The 21,376-nt window shown below is 40.7% G+C and overlaps 1 protein-coding gene across 5 annotated transcripts in view; it reads left to right on the top strand.

Moving 5' to 3' along the window:
• The window catches only part of pclob (piccolo presynaptic cytomatrix protein b), a 121,814-nt gene that overhangs the window by 14,983 nt on the left and 85,455 nt on the right, over nucleotides 1–21,376 (top strand). For all 5 annotated transcript variants that reach the window (XM_057837237.1, XM_057837236.1, XM_057837233.1 and 2 more), the window contains exons 4-8: nucleotides 9,692–10,468; nucleotides 13,016–13,816; nucleotides 15,644–16,531; nucleotides 16,599–17,441; nucleotides 20,571–21,326. In XM_057837237.1, the coding sequence (XP_057693220.1) occupies nucleotides 9,692–10,468; nucleotides 13,016–13,816; nucleotides 15,644–16,531; nucleotides 16,599–17,441; nucleotides 20,571–21,326 (4,065 nt within the window). The remainder of the gene's footprint in view (nucleotides 1–9,691; nucleotides 10,469–13,015; nucleotides 13,817–15,643; nucleotides 16,532–16,598; nucleotides 17,442–20,570; nucleotides 21,327–21,376) is intronic.

Below are 21,376 nucleotides of genomic sequence, written 5' to 3'. Positions count from 1 at the left end.
CCCCACCCAGAAGCATGGTGGAGGCATCATGATTTGGGGCTGTTTTGCTGCCTCAGGGCCTGGACATCTTGCAATCCTTAATTGAAGATTAGCTTCAACTGTCTGTCAGACAGTTGAATCTAAAAAGAGGATGGATTTTGCAAAAAGATAATGATTCAAAAAACAAGTAAATCAACTTGAGTATGGTTTCAGAAGAACAAAATACACATTCTGGAGTGGCCAAGTCAAAGTCCAGACTAGAACCCCATTAAGTGGGTGCACAAAATATTAAATGTGATGGTTCACTAACTTATTTTTCCCCCTTCTGTCATTGTTTTCATACTAACCTCATTAAAATATGAAAACCTATAAATGTCTGGGTGGTTTTAGTTAAAGCAGACACTGTTTTTTTCATCCGTGTGATTTTGACAAAGATCAGATCACATTTGGTGATTTTACGCAGAAATGTGAGAAATTCCAAAAGGTTCAGATACTTTTTCATACCACTGTAACATCATAAAACAGGGGTCAGCAACCCTGGTCCTTGAGTGCCACTATCCAGCTTGTTTTCTATGTCTCCTTCCTTTAACACACCTGAATCAAATCATCATGATCGTTATCAGGCTCCTGCAGAGGTTGCCGATGAACTGATCATTAGATTCAGGAGTGTCAAAGGAGGGAGACATGGAAAACAAGCTGGACAGTGGCACTCGAGGACCAGGGTTGCTGACCCCTGTCCTAAAATAAACAGTAAGTTACCCTGAAATGCCTTAAAGGGATTCACGGATCAAAAGACGTAGTTTTTAAAAGATAAACGTTATAATGAGTTAAAATAGTTTGGTATTAAAACCCCTTTTGATGGTTTCGTTTTTATACAATTTGTAAAATTACTTTAACTAGTAGGTCGCCATTGTTGTTGACGTCACAGGGCAGTGACGTCACATGGTTACGCTGCCGGCCTTCAGAGTATGACTCTAGCGACATAAACATGACACTTTGAATTTGAACCCGGGAGGAACATTAACGAGCATGACAGCACTGTCGATATTTCACAAAACGAGCAGCAAAAGGAACAGGAAAGACGGGATGAGACGTGACGAGAGTAAGGAAAAAAACGGTGTTCTGCCAAAATTTGCTATATCGGCGAAACGTCCAACAAGAGGCGATTTTGACACCCAAAGTACTACCGTGTGCTTTCAGCTTGTTTTGTTTAGATGCATACAGACAGAACATACAAAAGATGCCTTAAGAAAAATACTTAAACATAGTAATATCAAAAAAGGTGGATTTAAATATGCTACGTGACTAATGTGGTCAACAGATCACAAATCTGCTTTAAAGCTACCACAAGAAAACACTATGCTTAAATATATGAGAGGGAAACACATGCAAAAAGTATTTCGAGGTAATGAAAAGGTAACAAAAGACTCAAAAACACAAATAGTAAGTACTCGCCGCTTTTAACCGATGAGCGCATGTGTTGGATGTCTCGCCGTGTAAAAGGAATTGCAGTACACCGGTAGTATATGGCAGAAAACACTCAGGTGATTTGAAGCTCTGAGACCCCCTAATTTGGCCCAATTTCAAAATTGTCTGATATGGAAAGCTTAAAATCTCAATTTTCCAGGGGAAGAAAACTTTTGAACAGGAGGGCATTTAAATAAAATAAAAAAATATAAACCGCAAAAGCCTAACTGGAGGTGAGAGCATGAGAGAGCAGAATTAAAGACGCCACAATTTTAATGAGATATTATCGCGTGCTTACCTTGTTTCGATCCGAAAACTCCATATAGCATGTATCACCAAGTGTCAAGACACAGATGTGAATAGCCACAGCCGGATTTTGGGGGGATTTTATGGGTGAAACATAGTCATATAACATGAGTCACGATGCAGAAATCGCAGACATCAAGGAGTGGTTGAGATGTTCTTTTTCATATATTTACCCTTATAAACGTTTTTTTCTTTTTTTTTTCTTCCAATTTTGGTCAGATCGATTATTTATCATGTAACATATCGGAGAAAATGCGACAGTGACAAAAAAAAAAATTAAGCGACAGTTATGCGGTAGATATCCGTGACTCACTTACAGACACCATTTTTTTCATTGTGACGTAATTTATTTGAAATTTTAAAATATACGAGTGAATAATATTTTGAAGTTGTTTTTTTTTTCAACGAAATATTAGACATGAATTAATGGTTCTAAGCTAAAAATGAAGGACATTTTGAAGAATACATTGAATTGCTTACCTTCTTTTTATGGCTAGGTTGAAACAAAAGCGGTTGTAAACGGGGATTCCCAGGGTAAAACTGACAAATTAAAAATAGTTTTAACCCTTATTACGCCATGAATCTGCTATGGCAGTGTATAGACATATTGTTCTATCAAACACAACAGTTCTTTTGGCTTAAAGTGCCTGTGATACAAAAAAAGCATGTTTATTTCATAATACATGCGGTATTTTATGCTCCTGAATGATATGAACCGCTTGGATGTGTGTGGAAGCGATCACTATATCTATTTAGTTTTTTTAATCTCGCGCCATGAAAACGAGTGACTTCCGGCTTCGGTCTTGCATTGAGTAGGAGGGCGCTGTGACGTGTACGGGAGAAGGAGTCCTCTTCACTTTACAGCCGTACTGTTGTATGAGAAGGACTAAGGATTCACCTGATTTTGCGGATTAATTTGTTTATTTTTCACATCACGCCAGCCAAACGGCTGCAGAAAAATCTTGCTTTATGAGGGAGAGGCGTGTGAGCCTTTTTGGGGTTTCAAAAGGTTCCCATTCACCGGTGGATATTGGCCAAAACGAGCCCTACTACTGTGGGATCATTGGACTTACGAGGAAGTGAGTAAACATCGTCTTTTGTTTGGTTTTTGTTTTGTCTTCCCCGGGCGGTTTGCCGACGGGGGAAGACAATCGACAACCCAGTCGTCATGTCAAATGACCCGGGCTAGTTATGTGTGATTTTCCGCGTCGAAAACTTTGAAACATCACTCGGTTCGGGTTAGCATGTCGGCTAGCTGTCACGCCTCTTGGTTTGTTTACATTCTCCGAAGCCGGGGAAGGGAAATGACTGAAGCCCGATTTAGGTGTCATAACATATCGTTCAGGAGGTGCGACAGTAAAGGTGAAGTCACCAGTTTTGACCATTATGGAGTCATTTTGCCACGTCGTCCTGAATAAGTGCATTTTTATGATTTCATATTCCATTTAGCACAAGACCGTGTTATTTGTCACGACCATTCCATTTATTTAGCAATTGGGGAAAAATACTTGGATAAAAAGAATATCCTGTAAAAATATTGAAGTAGAGAGACTGAAACAATGACATTTTGCGGCTCTCTTCGTCGCGTTTTCCTCGTTGTGAATAATTCCCCCTCGACGGGCTGACTAGTCCTTCTCAAGCCATTTATTTAGCTATTAGGGAAAAATACTTGGATAAAAAAATATCCTGTAAAAATATTGGAGTAGAGAGACTGAAAAAATGACATTTTGTGGCTCTCTTCGTCGCGTTTTCCTATAATTCCCCCTCAATGGGCTGAATAGTAAAACCGATAAGCCCATTCTCCCGCTGACGTCATCCACCTGTTGGGGACGCTAGAGCCCTGTAATGGTAGGCGTGGCTAACCGGCAGATTAAAAGACTAATTTCTCGTCATCTGCGTGTTGCTAAATTGTTGTATATAGTCGAATCGTCTCAAAATATGCTTCTAATTCACATAATAATGCTATTTAAGACTTTTTTTCTCCTGTCGTATGCTCTTTAAAATACAGCAGTTTATTTTAAAGAGGGGTGCAAGAGCAGAAACTGCTTTTTCCATCTTGTCTGTGTTTTCCGCCATTTGTCGAGTGGCAGTGACAATCTACGTCATTACCCTGAGCGTCCATAAAACATGGCGCCCTCCATAGGCCAAAACTTGTGTTTCTAATAACACTGTTTAGTAAAAGAGAACAATTGTGCTTTATTCGAGCCTACGAGTCTTTAAAAACCAACGTAAAGTGACCCAAATAGAACAGGAAGTGACCTGGTAATATCCCAAAATTTACAGGAAGTGACCCAAAGTGAACAGGGAGTGACCTGTAATGCCTCAAAATTGAGTCATTGCCTGCCACTGACGGCACTAGATATCCGATCCATTAGTACAAATGGATTGGACATCTACGTGTGAGAAACCCATTTAAATTCACAGCAGATTTTCAATTAAAATAAAAACAATCATAGACATATTGCACATTTAACCTCATATTCAAACGAACTGATGTGCTTCTCAAAATCAATTTTACCCTTAAGCACAAGATTCTTCTTAGAACTTATATGGCGACACTATTTACAAACAAGTTACTTTTTTTTTCGCAGTCAGTGAGTTAAGTCTGCTTATTTTAACAGTTGCTATAAAGTGTCTGTTTTCCAGTCATATTAGTAATGTACTCAACAACCGTGTACCTCTTTGCTCTGACATCGCTTTAAGGGGATTACTGAGTGGCCAAACACAACATCATTATCATTCTGCAGTGTCATTGATGACTAAGGTTTAATTCCAGTTCAACGTTAATCTTTGATAATAACCTCTCTTTAACTCCGCTCAGACAAAGACATCAGATGTTTGTCTGCATTCTAAAAATACGCATCCACACCTCGCAGGCTCGTAGGACAGAGCGCCCACTGAAGTAAATGGATAAGGCATCTTACTGGCAGTCTGAAGCACAAAGGATCTGACACTCGACTCTGTAATTCAATGCACGATGTGCGGTTCGTAAGGACGAGCTTGCCAACGACACCCCAAGGCCTCTGCTTCGCCCTGGATCCTTGATGCGCATGGTCACATCGTGCTATAAAAACTACTCTTTGCAAAAATTACTTTACAAATCCAATAATCGACTAGTTCTTAGCTCAATTGCATCTCGCAGAATCAAATTAAATGTTTGTTGTCTTGCAAGTGAGACGCCTACTCATTGTGCTCCAGGACTAAAATTGTGTTTTGTTTGGAATTTGATTGCTTTCAATTTAATTTTAAACATAATAGCCTTTTTTAAATTGTTGGTTAAGTGCAGTCTGCCCCGGTTCAATATCATGTAAATGTTCCTAAAATATTCTAATTAATTTTTAACCAATTTTTGGTGGGGTACAAGGCAAGGTTGTATGCACCGCTAGTCAGAGGTAGGTAGTTACGCTAAAGGGACATCGACTGAAATAAAATCAATTTAAGCAATCTGGTGTGCATCAGATTGTTTCTCGTGCGCACCAGAAACTATCTGGTAAACATTAGCATTATATAACATTCAAGCAAGTTATCCAATTGTTCCATTGTTGCAACTGGCTAACTTGCATAGCAAAGGTCCGCTAGCTTAAATGCTATATAATGCTAATGTTTACAACAATTGGCTAACTTGCATAGCAAAGGTCCGCTAGCTTAAATGCTATATAATGCTAATATTTACAACATTGTCGTACCGCAAGCAACACGTCACTTCCATTCATTAATATTCATGACATTAGCTACTGTTGCTAAGTAGGGACAAACCACCGTTTGTCCCTAATAGGAAATGAATGGAAATCGTGTACGAAGGAGATGTTTACTGGGCTAAACCTACCAATTCTCTCCGAAAATGATGTACCTGGTGCCAAATTCAGTGGCAAAGATGTGGAAGAACGTAAAAATGTTCAGTTAAAGAGATGACTTGAGTGTTGAAGGCTGAAAAAGACGGAAAAAAAAAACGAGCCGACCTAAGCTAAGCTTAGGGTGACCAAACGTCCTCTTTTGCCCGGACAAGTCCTACTTTCACCTACTATCCTCGTGGTCCGGGCGGGTTTTATAAATTCATAAAAATGTCCGGTTTTTATGATTTTTCACGGGACCAATTTGAAGAGAATCCCTCTGGCCGCTGGGTGGCAGCCCCTGCCTGCGATGACATGACTCCTAATAGTAGGGAGGGAAGGAGTAGTTCTTGTTTTTGTTGGCAGTTTACCCCTATCATGAGGCATTACCGCCATCTACTGGATTGACGATTTGGCCACAACGCCTGCCCAGTTATTAAGTTTTTTACGATAAATACGTATATAATGGCAACTGTTGACTTCTGTCGGAGCTTTGACTGTAAAATCCCGTTTGGTATCGCATCGTTGTGCTGCCGATGATTGTAAACTTTTATAGCAAAGTTTGATTTTTGCCTCAGCTAGCTATCAGTAAGCTAAACCGCGCTAGGCATTATGGGAAACGTAGTTTTTAACTGCTATATTTGGAAACATGCTGGTTGAATAGTTTGTCAGTTTATTTCGGTTTTTGTTTGTGTGCAATCTAGAACATTGAATGAGAATATCAATTGAATGGGAATAACAATTTGTTAAGGACAATTGTCATGATAGTAATTTATAAAAATGTTTACTTGGCACATAACCTACTCTGTGTATGTGTATTGACTGGACGACATTTCTATGGATCTGCATTATGTTTTATACGTATACATATATACTGTATACATTTATATATATATATATATATTTGTTTTTTTAAAATCATTATTTATTTATTTATTTATATTTTTTTCAAACTGCATTTTTCCATCCAGAGTGAGGGGGCACACTTTAAATATATTAAGTGATGTAGGCCTCTTGGAGTGAACTTCGAGTAAAATTCAAGTATCTTGAGGCCGGGCTGAGTGTCCTCTTTTTTGTAAATCAAAATATGGTCACCCTAGCATAGCTTATTTATCGGCGCGACAGTCAATTACATTCTCCTGTTTCAACAAGCTATCCTTTACCATCAGCCCTGTCTTTCTTATATATCCTCTGGTTGTCCTACGTCTCTTACCATTCTTGGGGGTAATTTAGTTAGCTTTGTGTAGCGATCGCAAATGCTACTCAGTGACAGCCAACAAACACTTTTAATTTTTTCATTGATAACAAATCCTAATTCTATAATTAATTTACACTTCCGCCTTACTAAAGTTGTTTATATATATGTAATATAAACATATATATATATATATATATTTGTAATTCTTTTCAGGTCATTCATTGTCAGGCAGAAGCAGTACGGCACGTTACGCTAAAAAAAAAAAAAAAAAAAAAAAAAAAAGACCATGCCAACCCAAAAAAATGTTTACTGCATATGAAATGTGAATGGATTCACCGAGCTGGTGTCCGCGCAAGTTGAGTCGGTCTTCACATTTTTTTCCTGCCGAGTTTTTGGTTTCCGGAAACGTATGAAGATAACATCCTTCATGTGTCGTAATGTCTAGAGTCGTTTCTACAAGTTCCAAAAAAAGCAATGCGTGATCAGCATGTTCGTCTTTGAAAGATTACCGGAGAAAAGTAGCACAAATTACGTTGTGTCTATGCGAGGGCGTGTCTATAATGTCCCACTTCGGCTTTACTTCCGCTTTACGATGCGACGTCACGGTCTAAAAATAGCATGCGTGCGGTACGCCATCGGCTAACTTGCATTGCAAAAGTCCACTAGCTTAAATACTAAATTGTAGTGACCACTACCTCTTAACTGGTGTCGGGATCACCAGTTTAGCGGATGATGTTGTTAAGTCTCGAAGCTCGCTGAGTAAAGTTCGTGTTGCCGTGTCCGGCCGCTCATGACTCTCTAGACTCTCTTGTGACTCTGTAGTATCTAAGGTGTCTGTGCCAGAAACGCGCACGGCAAAAAATAGTTTCCCCTCAGGAACACAACATGCCCCACCCAAGTTCCCGAGGTGAATTCTGTTAAGAGGTAGTGGTCACTACAATATAACGCTAATTTACCATATAGTTTCTGGTGCTCACCAGATTGCTTAAATTTATTTTATTTCTGTCGATGTCCTTTTAGGGGCTCCGTAGTACTACATATAAGATTTTATTTTTGCCAGAGATTCCGAGAGGTGCTCTTCCAGTTACACGAATGAGATATTGTAACAATAATTATATTACTCCATGATAAAATTCAGACATAACAGTACAGTCATATGTCCACACACAAGCTTGCTGTCGGAAGTGTCACATCTTCACTCGGCTGCGCTCGTCCTCATATGTGCGTAGGTGGGATGGGCGGTGTGTAAATGCTCTCGTGTGCGGAAGTACAACCTGCTCTTCGCTTCCTGCGCCAAAATAAAAGCATTCTTCACAAAAGTCAACATTTAAAGAAAAAAAAACGACGAGACAGGCGTCGTAAATTCGAAATCATGTAGTCGGGTACGTCGTAACCGGGGGACTACCTGTAGTTAGGTTCGCATTTCTTCAGGAAACTCTGGTATCCAGCTTACCTGCTAGCCGAATAATGACATGAATCCAATTGAACTGAACTGAGATGCTTGGTAGAAACTAAGCTTGAGAACGATAAACCGATACGACCGGAGATCCGGTTTTACAGGTGAGAGATACAGCTGTATCGATAGTAAAGTTACCATTCGACAGTAATTAGCCATTAAGTTCAATCCATTGCTTAATATAATAATAATTTAGCTTTTACCTCACATGCTGCGCTTGTGTCATTCACCACACAGCCCACTTAGATTGTGACCGCCGTCGTGGTTGCCTCAACTTCCCATTCATTTCAGCAGAACCGCTAGTAGTCGCCGTCATTACCCAATCATCACGGGCGTGTCATAACAACGCGAGAGCTAACAAAACCACTGTTACTCACGCTCCGTAGCGTTTTCTTCACAACCCAAAACGAAACTAGTAGTGGCAACGAAGCAACATGCTAAAACAATGGACAGTTTTCGCACCAAGCCAGCGTCGTGCAGCGATTGATTTTCAACGTACCCAGGAAAACAAAAGGCAGCCAGATCTGTTCGCATGGGACAGAGCGAGTGTGAAGCGGTACAGAGATCGTGAGTTTTTAACCCTGAAAAATAACTCACTACAATGGTGGAAAGGGCAGCGCAACCCTCTGGAGATTTTGTTTCCACGAAACACAGTCTACTTAAACATGAACATGTGGATCAGTTGATCTTCCTCAAGAAAAATCTGCCCTTCAAAAGAGATGTAGACAGTGATGAGGAATAAAAAAAAATGTGGAAGCACAGGTATAAGTGAATGACTTTGCTGTGTATAAGGTTAAAGTAATGATTTTAGACCTGTCTGTCTAAAATGCCATGTTTTTATTCCCCCAGTTATACCAGTGGTAAAGCATAATTTGTTATGTATTTATGATAACACTAACAGGTTTAATTCTTTTTTTCAAGAGCTGCTGCATATAATATTTTTTGCTTGTAAGACGCTTATGTTGAAAGTTTGCACTTAAATTACTTACCTATTGTGTTCAAAACACCAGAATATACAGTAATGAAATTACTGCACTTTATTGTTGTCTGTCACTGGAGTTTTATTGTACTATCAATCCCATCCAACAAAATGACGGTCATATAGTAAGCCTTATTTTTTTTCTCATAAAAAAATTAAACATAGCCTTGGTATGAAATTTTGTTAATTCTGCTATTAAAAATGTGGTCTTTTTTATATTTTTAAAATACTGTACGGACACACACAACATATGTTTACTATCGTATCGTTTTCACTCTGTATCGAACCGTATCGTTTTTAAACTGTATCGAATCGTATCGAATCGCTCGGCCTAAAAAATGTATACTTTTTTAATCGAATCGTAACCTGTGTATCTACATACATATCGAATCGGCTTCACGCCAGAGATTCCCAACCCTAGTAGAAACGTAGCTCAAATCACAAAATCAATTATCTTATTTTCTGTCTTATTTAAGGGCAAGGAGTGGCTTTGTCTGAACTGCCAGGTAAAACGTGCGACAAGTGGACTCGACCCTCCCAAAGACACCCCGTTGGCCAGTTCTCCAGCAAAAACGACCCCTGCTCAGCCTCCTCTTCACAAGACTCCTGCGCAAGGCTCTCCTCACCGAACTCCAGGAGCACAGCCGTCCAACGTTGAAGCTGTTAAAGCACAAGACAGTCAGAAACAGGTAGCCCCAGCTCCTGCTCAGAAAGCACAGCAGGACAGCGTGAAGGCAGATCAGCAGAAAAAAACAGAGCCATCGCAAAAGCCAGGCAATGCCACTGAAGCTCCACATCAAGAGTCAGGTGGATTCTTTGGTTTCGGCAGTCCTAAAAAGCAGCCCGATGCTACTAAGCCTGCCGAGTCAGTGACAGGGAAGATGTTTGGATTTGGTTCATCCATATTCAGCTCTGCGTCCACTTTGATCTCTTCTGCTGTGCAAGATGAACCCAAACCAGCAGCACCGGCCTCTCCCAGGATGTCGATTTCAAAAGACTCTCCGTCGACGAACAAACCAGAAAAGAAAACAGAACAAAGCCAACAGCTGAAAGGAGATAAACTTATATCAGAGCCAATCAAGAAAGTCACTGCTCCTCCACTTGATTCCAAACCTGCTCAGTCATCATGCCCTGTCTGTAAATCACAGCTCAATGTCGGCTCGAAAGATCCCCCCAACTTCAACACCTGTACAGAGTGTAAAAACACGGTCTGCAATCAATGTGGATTTAGCCTCGTGCCAAATGTAAAGGAGGTAAGAAGACTTATTTGTAGAATTGTCCGATAATGAATGTTTTAATCGATATCCCGATGTTGTCGACTCCAAAATCCAACACCGATATCAAACTGATACGGATTTATACGGTCGTGGATTTCACGTATTATTGCTAATTGCATTGGGATCCTCCACTGGATGCTTTAATAATGATAAATGTAAAAACTTCAAGGTTTTCCAAATGAAGATTCAAATACAAATTCAACTTTATTGTTACTACAAATGCAGTTTGCATCTAACCAGACATGCAAAAAAGCAGCAAGTACAGATACAACTGTGAATGAAACAAACATTCTGTGAAAAATAAAAAAACAATTTCAACTGAAGTTATATTTAAAAAACAAATTGTCAAAATAATGTCCCATATAAATAAAAAATTTTAAAAAATGAAAAAAAAAGAAATTGAATGAGCCAAAATGTCCGTAATTAAATAAACACAAATAAATCATGTTTACTCAAGCTAGCCCAAGAGTCATTAGGGGGCGACCAAAGCATTACAAATACGCTGGCAATCATTGGACATGGCAATGCAATGACAATTCCCAAGATGCAGTTTGCTGGGTTTTTCCACAGATTTTTAATTAAGTGTTTTATTACTTTTCTTAGTGACTACTTCTTTCTGGGGACGTAGTGGTTATATGGAATGAGTAATTCAGTATTTGAGATTTATTGTTCATTTTATCTGTAAACCATGAGTGATAAGGGTCTTTCCCTCAAATAACAAATGCCAAGCATCTTAGTTTGGAGACAAAGATGGAAAATGTAAACACTGCGGGGAGCATGAAACAATTGAACATGTTTTAATAGTGTGTGCGAAATATGGGGAGCAGAGGGCTCGGTTGAGAATATTGCTGGACCAGGCAAAAGAGACATTTGGGATGGGAAATGTTCTACAGGTAAAGACAGCCAATATTCAAAAATAGCTAGTAAAGTTTCTCAAGGACACAGGGCTGTTGGAAAGGATATAGGAAGAGGGTCATTTATTAGTATTTAATTTATCTTATTTTTTGGTTTGGGTTTTGTCTACACTCTGGGTGTGTTTCACTGGTTGTCAGGAGGGAATGCTTTTAGTCTGTAACTGCCTGATCTCGTACCAAACTGTCAACCTAGTAATGTCCACGGTACTGAGGGGTAAACTGCCAATAAACAAAGAAGAAGAAGAAGAAGAAGTTTGGCGACAACTAGGGGTTACTCTAAGCAAAGCTGCTGTGCTAAGCTGTGACCAGCCCATTCATATAGTAAGTTGGCAATAGCAATATTTTACAATGTCATTTTAAATCCTTCTATCAATCGGCAGATAGAACTGAGCTAAATATATTAAGTCATTCACTCCCAGCCATTTTCACCGGTGCAGCCCCTTTCGCTCCCGGCCGTTTTACTGGATTTTGACTGATTCTGCAAGGCCCACAGAAAATTCCGTTCTATTGCTATATAAACATGGAACCCACCAAAAGAAAGATTAGACTCTCTTCTTTCATCAGGAAAAATAGTTCATATCTTTTTCCATTCTTTAGAAATCAGCATTAGAAAATAGCTTAGTTTCAGCAATTTTCTAATTTCTGATGAAAAAACAGAGAAATTGAGCTCTTTGTAAAAGCATACATTTCAAACATAACTTTGACTTTAACATAGCTATTTTGTGCTTTTGTGACATCCTAAACTTCTGAATAATGTTTTCCTTCTACAAAATAACAAACAACAAGACAAATAGAGCTTTTGATAGCAAAGTAACAATTTATTTACACATAACTAAACTATTGAACTGAGAGATGACGCTGTTGTGGCAGCAACAGCCGGGGTAAACTTTTCCCTCATCGCCGCCTGTCTCATCAAGATGGATTTTTTTGAGTCTTTCTTTTGTGGTGACCACTGCCTCATGGCGGAGTTCGCCTGAGGAACTTGTGTGGGGCATGTTGTGTTCCTTGGGGGGGGGGGAGGGGGGGGACTTGTTTTGCCGTGCGCATTTTCGGCTGAATCGCGGGACACTTGAGGGTCGCGGGGGACGGGAGCAGCCAAGCACGGCGGCACGGGCTCTGCTCGGCGAGCAGCACAGACTCAACGGCATCTTCCGCTACACTGGTGGTCCCGGTCGTTCTGCTCGGTAGTCCAGTGCCTGGCATCCCGGGCGTCCTCCCGGTCGTCCTGCTCGGACTTCCCTCGCCTGGCATCCTGGACGTCCTCCTAGTCATCCATTCGGTCGTCTTCCGCCAGCGCCCCGGCCGTGTCGCCCAGCCGTTCGTTCCGTTGAATGCAAATGCGCTACTGCCCTCCAATGGCCAGTTTTATTGCTTTAAAATGCATTTTCAGCATTGAGCTTTGGAGTGAAGTTGCATCAGAACCTAGAGATGTCTCTTGTGAAAAAAAAGAAAAAGGCGCATAAATATGTTTTTGGGAAACTGAAACAATTAAAAATAGAACATATTTATACATTTTTTGGGAGCAAATGAGTTAAGCAACAGACAACTCTACTTATATGGTTCATTCATCACGTCATTTTTAACAAACACTATGTCTACTCTTTTATAGATAAAGGAGTGGCTATGCCTCAACTGCCAGATGCAACGAGCCCTCGGAGCATCCGACCCTCCGGGCACCCCCTTGATGAAACCGAAAGCCTCACCAAACAAAGCTCCTGCGTCCGTGACAGTCCCGAAGAAGGAAACACAGCAACAATCTCAAACAAAAGATGATTCGATAAGTGCGGAGTCTAAAATTAAGGAAATACCTGCAAAGCAATCTCCAAAGAAAGATGTTGTGAACCAAAAACCAGCTTCAGTTCCGAAAGCTCCATCCGAAAACCAGAAGAAAGGTCCTCAAAAGCAGCCAGAAGAAACAGTATCACCTGGGTTGAAGCAGATAAATGCCCCTTCAAAAACCCAAGAAGATCCCAGTGGTCCTAAACCCCAGTCTGAAACTGTCAAACCCACTGACTCTATAGGCGGTAAAATGTTCAGCCTAGGCTCCTCTATCTTCACTTCAGCTTCCACTTTAATGAACTCAGCCGGCCAGGATGAACCAAAAACAAATTCCCCGCATTCCCCCAAGATGCCTGCCACAAAGGTGACCAAGCCACCTCTTGCTCAGGAGAAAGAACCTGGAAAGAAAGACGAGCCCAAGTCATCCACACCACCTAAACCTCCAACAGATCATTCAAAGGATGAAACCATCCCCCAACCACTATCTAAAGAAAGCCAGTCTAATTGTCCTCTTTGTAAGGCGGAACTAAATTTTGGCTCAAAGGATCCTCCCAACTACAGCAAATGCACCGGATGCAAAAACACTGTTTGTAACCAGTGCGGATTTAGTCCAGTGCCAAACCTTTCAAAGGTAATACAAATTATTATTGTGTTGATCATCATTGGTTTTTGCTTACACACCTGCCTCACAGACATGAAATCCAGTTGTGAGACCAGACCACCCTTGGTTGACTCATTCACTGTCATTGTCAGTTATAGATAGCCTGGCAAGTTAGCCTGATTTTCACCATGTATAACATACTTCTGAGGTAGATGGCATCTGCTGAATGCCTCACACCAGACTCTACGATAGGAAACAGTCTTTAGCCCCATTCAAAGATATCTGAACACCTTTTAAATCCCGGGATTTAAACAGGTGAATTTATGTGTGAAAGCAATTCCCCGGGTCCACAGACACTGACATTATGCGGACATTTACCAGGTCGCGTCCTAGTAAAATGTCCGGGACTTACGCGGGACACAGCATGTGTGAAAGCAGGCATTTAATTCCCGGGTCACAGCGCAAAGGCTGATGACGTAAGGTGGGCCAATCGTCATTTCCTTTCTTCGCAGTAAGACGAAAAGCGGGAAAAAACATCCCAATTATCAACATGGCAAACTGAAAATAGCTAAATTAAACTGTAAACATAACGAAATTAAATCGCTACTGGATCGTTGAGCCGAGGAAGAGACAGTCCATCGTCCATCTTTGGAAATGTGTGGTTTATTTTGTTGCGGATGCCGACCAAAAAGGACGTCATGTCCTGTCCCCTGTCATCCCTGCACAGAGAGCGCCGAGTTGCCACCACGTGACAAGTCTGAAAGTGTCCAACACGGGATATCTCCCCATTTCTGAACGCCATCACGTGGGAAAATCCAGCTTGAATTTACCCGGATATTAGTCTGAAAGGGGCTATAGTTTCCTTATGAGTGCCATTCAATAAATTTTGTCTATTGTTCCCTTCTGAGTTGGCATCATTCCTTTTTAAAAAAATTTCTCACCAATATAGTTTCTCCAGCTAGCCATTAGCCCCAATGCCACTCTTACCTGTTATGCATCACTAAACGAAATAATTGGCTACCAATTGACACCTACTGCAATGGAAAAGTATAGCATGAAAACCGGCCAGCGGACAGCACAAACACTTTGCATCGGAGGAGGTATTCATTGGTTTCAATTTCCACTTCATTCTAATCCAGACTGATGAATCATAACACGTCAGCAGGACTTTGTGACGCTTAGCAAAGAGCAGTGACATTCTGAGAGTTTTGGAAAGTTTTGTGTGTTCCAGTCTTTTTACCCCCCGGGTATATTCAACGAATGTAGAGTCTTGTTCGAAGCACGAGAACTTTGCCCAACTGTGCAAATAAAGTCTAACGTAGACCTACCTCCGCAAATGGACTTTTAGCATTTGTTCGCTTTTCATTAAAAATAACTGTGCATGACCATACACCATGTATTCTTAGATTTTTTCCCGCAAAATTGGCAGTTATCGCCATGATCGTTTGTGAACTCCAAACTGACTACATAGCTTGAGTGGCATTTCGTTTTCGTCACATCCGTGCTCCTAGGATTGGTTCTTTCAGATTCAGTCTGTGCTTGTTAGCCCCACCTTTAGCATTGATATTGAAATCCCAACCAAACCACAGAAGACCAGATTGACTTGCCATGCATCTTGTACAAGACGAAGGTCAGACTGGCTTGCCAGTAGACATCAAATCCATTTGAACTGGGATGGTTTCACTGTCATTGATAATGCTAAATATCCAATCCATTTTGACTGGGAGGGTTGGCAGCGATCCCCCTGTTAAATTGGATGACTTAAAAAATATACATGGATGTATAGATAGATACTTGTCATTGTTCCACAACCGTTCAGTATGAAATAAATGTAAATGCATTATTTTTTCATTTTAGGTAAAAGAATGGCTATGCTTGAACTGCCAGATGCAAAGAGCTCTGAATGCTTCTGAGCCTCCAATGAAACCTCCTAATGCAGTAACTAAAACCCCGCCATCGTCTATACCTCAGAAGACAACCGATTCGAAGGAGGTTGAATCAACCAAGAAGGATGCATTAAAATCTGACACGCTTCCAAAAATGCAGACTGCAGCAACTGATAAGGGGACGGATGGTTCTATACCAAGTACGCTACAGAAGGTCCAACCTGTGGCTGCAAAAGAACCAGATAATATCAAACAGGGTACACCGGTGGAACCTCAAAAGAAGGTTTCTGACAAACCATCTGACACACAAATCTCTCATTCTGTACAAAAACAAAGCAATGTCACTTCAAACGTCCACAAAGAACCATCCAAACAGTTGGGCACGAATGTCCCTAAAACTACTTCTGATGCCTCCAAGACAACAGACTCAATCTCTGGGAAGATGTTTGGCTTCGGTTCTTCCATTTTCAGCTCAGCATCCACGTTGATATCATCAGCTGTTCAGGAAGATTCTCGCACGACACCGCCAAATTCTCGTAAGATGTCCGCTCCAGTTCAGGTCTCCCCAAAGATTTCAGCTGGGCCCAAGGTTACTCCCAAAATTCCACTGACATCTTCTCCTGTAAAAGTGCCATCAAAGGAACCTGGAGGTTCTGCTCAAGAGGTCAAGGAAAAGCAGGATAAAGATTCATCACAACCACCAAATTTCACCAAAGCGTCCCACTCCCAAGAAACTTGTCCACTATGTAATATCAAGCTTAACATTGGCTCCAAGGAACCTCCAAATTACAGTATCTGCTCCGAGTGTAAGACCACTGTCTGTGACAAATGTGGATTTAACCCTATGCCCAATGCAGAGGTAACTAAATACACAATAATTTCTTAATGTATTTGCACTTTCTTGATCTAATTTTGTCTCTTTTCAGACAAAGGAATGGCTTTGCCTTACCTGTCAGATGAAAAGAGTGGTAAAAGCATCTGAGCAACCTGCTTCTCAAAACCAGAATCAAGCAGCACTCAGTAAAATTCCAGCTGCAGTCAAGTCAACAGACACCTCCAAACCAATTACTCCGTTAACTAAGGTGACTCCAAATGCCGCTGAAACCCAACAGGAGAAGCCAGCTTTGGTTAAACCAAACAAACCTGAAGCTTCCACTGCACCTGCTAAGTCGGTTAGCTCAGCTCCCGATGTGAAAACGCAACTGAAAAATGAGAAAACTGTTCCTGTGAAACCAACAGATCAGGCAAGCCAACCTGTGCAGAAGCAGACTAATGCCACTGCAGCAAAGCCGCAAGAGACTGGAGGATTTTTTGGCTTGGGTGGTACAAAACCTAAACCAGCTGCTGAGAAGCCTGCCGATTCCGTGTCGGAAAAGATGTTCGGATTTGGTTCTTCAATCTTCAGCTCGGCATCTACATTGATAACATCAGCTGTTCAGGATCCGCCAAAGACCTCTCCGTCAGCTTCTCCTAAAAAGTCCCCTGCAAATGATCTTAAACCTGATGCCCCAATGAAGCCTGAGGCACAGAAGAAGTCATCAGATTCAACACAGCAAGCAACAGTACCTCCACCAGGTCCCACTAGAAAAGATAGTGACACACCAACACATCCGCAGCTTGCTAAAGCTACCAAGTCTGCTGTCAAACCAGGTTCTACGTGTCCGTTATGTAAAGCTGAACTCCACCAAGACAACTCCAATAGCTGCACTGAATGCAAAAACACTGTATGTAATCAGTGTGGATTTAACCCAATGCCAAATGAAACAAAGGTAAAATTGTATACAGTTATAATGTTTTTGTGTGTGTCTTGTCTTTGCGGTTGCTTATTGATTTCAACTGCTGTGGCCTGCTCCTTGTCTATCCACCAATCGGCTTCCCCTCGTGTCACCTACTTGTTCTTCATTGCCTCATTACCCCGTGTCTGTTGTTTAGGCTTGTAGTTTTGGTTCTTTTCTTGTTGGGTAATTTTCAGTGTCAGCGTCCATGTCACATGTGTTACTGTGACACCGTCCTGCCTTGCTCCCAGTAAATTGGTTGGTACTCTTTACTTTGTACTTTTGCTTTACCTTTGTATTTTTGGTTTGTACATTGTTTTTGGTCACTTGAATTAATTTAACCTTTGGAGACCCGAGCTTTTTTTTTGGCAATTCAGTTTTCCTTCCTCTTTGCTATTTGAGATTAGTAAAACCTCCTAAAATTCATAACAAAATTTGTTTTTTTTATACAAGAAGCCAATATTTCTACTAAAAGATGTCCGCATACGAGGACGTTGGGTTTATCATTTATAATGTTCAATACATATAATGTTTAGCTCCAAACAGTAAATAGCAAAATTAGCAAGTGGATTCGGTAAAAAAAAAAAAAACATGTTTTTTTTTTTTTTTTTAATTATAATAATTTCTTAATCTTTTCTACGTTATTTGATCACACAAATTACCAAATTTGACACTTGAAACTAGGGATGTCCCAATCCAGGTTTTTGCACTTCCGATCGGATACCGATATTGTTTTGCACTTCCGATCCGATACCGATACTGGCCGATACCGATACCGACCTATCTGAGCATGTGTTAAAGTTTAAAGTTATTTAGCCTCCTTACTTAGTTGTCAGACTCATGTTGAAAAAGGTTTTAGTACTCTTGATAACAACTAGCCAGCTGAATTAGGTGAGTTTGAATAACACACAACGGTTGGTAACAAGAAACTGACCTGTTTATTCAGTGACAAACACAAAACATTATAAATAACAAACAAAAATGGCATAGTCGGTCAGTAAAACGTGCAAATAATATTGTAAACTGTCTTAAAAAAGCAAAACACACCAACGACCTCAGTGGAAAATCCCACAAATCCCCAAAACTATTAGATGCTTTTAATGTTTCGTGCATTAGTTACAAAAATTGTATAAAAAGCCTCTCAGGTTTAAATAAACGACTATTTCAATATCAAGTTAACATTTTAAAACAGTAAATAAAATACTCAAGTCCCCATTCTGCATCAGCAACTTTAAACTACATTCAATTCATTTAATTTTGCGAATCAACTGTTAAAGTTGTTAAAATTGCTCCCGTTATTCCATCATTTCCCTTCTGTCTACTTTTGACATGTGAAAGTTTTAAAACTGTTTTGAAGATAGATTCAAGTCAAGATTTTGCCGATTTAGGAGTATTTTAGATAAAAAGTTAATTAGGTTCGCTTGGATGGTTCACAACAGCCTACTAGGGAAGTCTCCTGCTTTAAGATGGCGGCTGTTTACTAACGCATCTGGTTTTCAATATTTCAATGTTGCTAACGCAGTCGAGTCTGTCGTGTAGCATCTGGTTCTATATACATATGATATCTATTATCTCCAGTAAAACGACGTTGATGTTACGTCAGCAGCAGTCAGGTATTCTTGTGTTTTTCATCCAGCAGCATGAGTTGAGCTAAAGCGGTGAGTTGAGCATTGGCATTACTCGGGTCTAAGACAAGTTATGTTTACTTTCGGGACGCAATGCGGTCAGTTTCTCATTGCGTCCCGAAGACCACGCTGTGTATTAGTTCCACTTTACTTGACATATTTCAATAATCGGAATTTGGATGTTTGTGAATCGTTCTCGAATCTTCCACTGCCGAATCGCGTGTTGGATGGTGCGTCTTTACTCACGTGAGATAATGGCTCATCATCCAGAATGAATTCTTCGGCAATGACTCTTGTTATTCCCTGGGCTTTGGGACTGTCGAGTGCCAGTTTGTCACCCATAGCAAAAGTTTCTGCCAGTGTTAGTTGCGTAGGACCTTTCTTTTTGTCTTCGGTTTTCTTAACATACTCCTCATATTGTTTATGGTGGTATTTCGCTAAATGCTTGATTAGGTTGGTTGTATTAAAACTTCTTACAGCTTTACCACGACTTTATTGTGGCATATGTTGCTCTCTGCCTCTTCGTCTTTGTCGTCCTTTAAGGTGAAATGATCCCAAACAGCTGACATTTTTACCGATAAAGCCTCTCGGTAAATTGAGAGACGGTAATGTAAATGTAGTGTGTTGAAGGTGTGCCGTAAAATGTGGACCGGATTTTAGGGAAACTGAAGCAAAAACTGGGTTGGATTATGTAAATCGGTGCGCTGGAAAACCCGGATCGGACTTTAAGAAAAAACTGGATCGGAAGTCTGGATTGGAATTTTTCCCGTGTTCCAATCCGATACCGATGCGCATTTTTTTGCCCATATCGGCGTCCGATCCGATCCAAATATCGGATCGGGACATCTCTACTTAAAACACTAGTTAGAACTATGAATCAAATAATCCAAAAATTAGCAAACTACTTCACCCAATCAAAATTGATAAATAATCCCAAAATCCTCAAATGAGTACACAAGTTTGCTAATGTTTTACTTTGCAGGTTTTACTAAATAGCATCATTTTTTATTCCACATCAAGCTAGAGATGTTATCTAAATATATTACTATTTTTTTCAGAAAACTTGGAGGTAAAGGTTACCGTTTCGAGTTTTCTTCTCTAAACAACTGGAGAAGCCTTGAACAGATTTTGATGCCATTTGTTCATTCTTTTAAATAGTTGTAAATTAGTATAGACACCAGTAAAGTGTGCTGAAACCGTCCCTCGATGTGCCCAAGTGGTCAAACGTTTAAAAAAAATGATGTCTAATGGGTCTCAGAAGCAGAAATCTTATGTCCTCGAATGAGTATGCAGGGTCCCAGGAGATTATACATTTTTGCATCGACACCCGTCTGCCTTGACTCCCCATTTCCGTACACTGGGGTCCACACCTTGTTCCTCGCTTGCTAGTCCCGCACCCTGGCAAGCAATTTTTGAATGTGTCTTGCTCTTTGCTAAACCCTGGGATTATACAGTACTTACTTACTCATGTAATTGGAATATTGTTACTTTTTATCAGGTTGCGGAGTGGCTGTGCCTCACCTGCCAGATGCAACGTGCTCTAGGTGAGGGCAAACATTCAGGAGTTGTGACTAAAAACTCTCAGCCTCCCACAAAAGTGACCACAGCTGAACCTGAAAAGAAAGCAGCTCCAACACCAATATCCCCTCAGAGACAACTAACAGCTGGGACAGCAAAGCCTGCTGTGGCCTTGGATGCTAGCAAGCCAGATGGTCCAAAGGCCAACACATCCTCTCCTATTAAAAAGACTCCACGGGACCTTCAAAATATACCAAGTCCCAGAACATCACCGGGTCAGATAAGGCAAGCTGAACGTAAGAAGAGCAATGCGTCTGAGTCAGGAGGATTCTTTGGTTTCGGCGGCAGTAAAGCCCAATCTGACGCTTCCAAGACAGCAGAGTCAGTCACCGGAAAAATGTTCGGTTTTGGATCATCCATTTTCAGCAGTGCCTCTACTTTGATCAACTCAACGCCACCGGTTTCTCCCAAGATGTCCCCCACAAAACAGAGTAAACCGCCTTCTGTCCAAAAGGAGGAACCGACAAAGCCGGAGAAAACTCAGCTAGCAGAAACATCTTCACCTGAACAGAGCAAAATGGAAAAATCTAAAAAAGATGTGCAGTCCACTTGTCCGCTTTGTAAAGTCGAAATCAATGTTGGGTCCAAAGATCTACCAAACTATGACACCTGCACCAACTGCAAGAGTACTGTCTGCAAGCAGTGTGGATTTAACCCTATGCCAAATGTATCAGAGGTGAGTAAAGCTTGCATTGAAATCAGAGACATTATCAATATTTTCTTAAA

This window comes from Corythoichthys intestinalis, chromosome 5 (genome assembly GCF_030265065.1).
Source record: "Corythoichthys intestinalis isolate RoL2023-P3 chromosome 5, ASM3026506v1, whole genome shotgun sequence".
Lineage (NCBI taxonomy): Eukaryota > Metazoa > Chordata > Actinopteri > Syngnathiformes > Syngnathidae > Corythoichthys > Corythoichthys intestinalis.
Note: the sequence above shows the minus strand (reverse complement) of the source record. Positions and strands in the feature narration are given on the sequence as shown.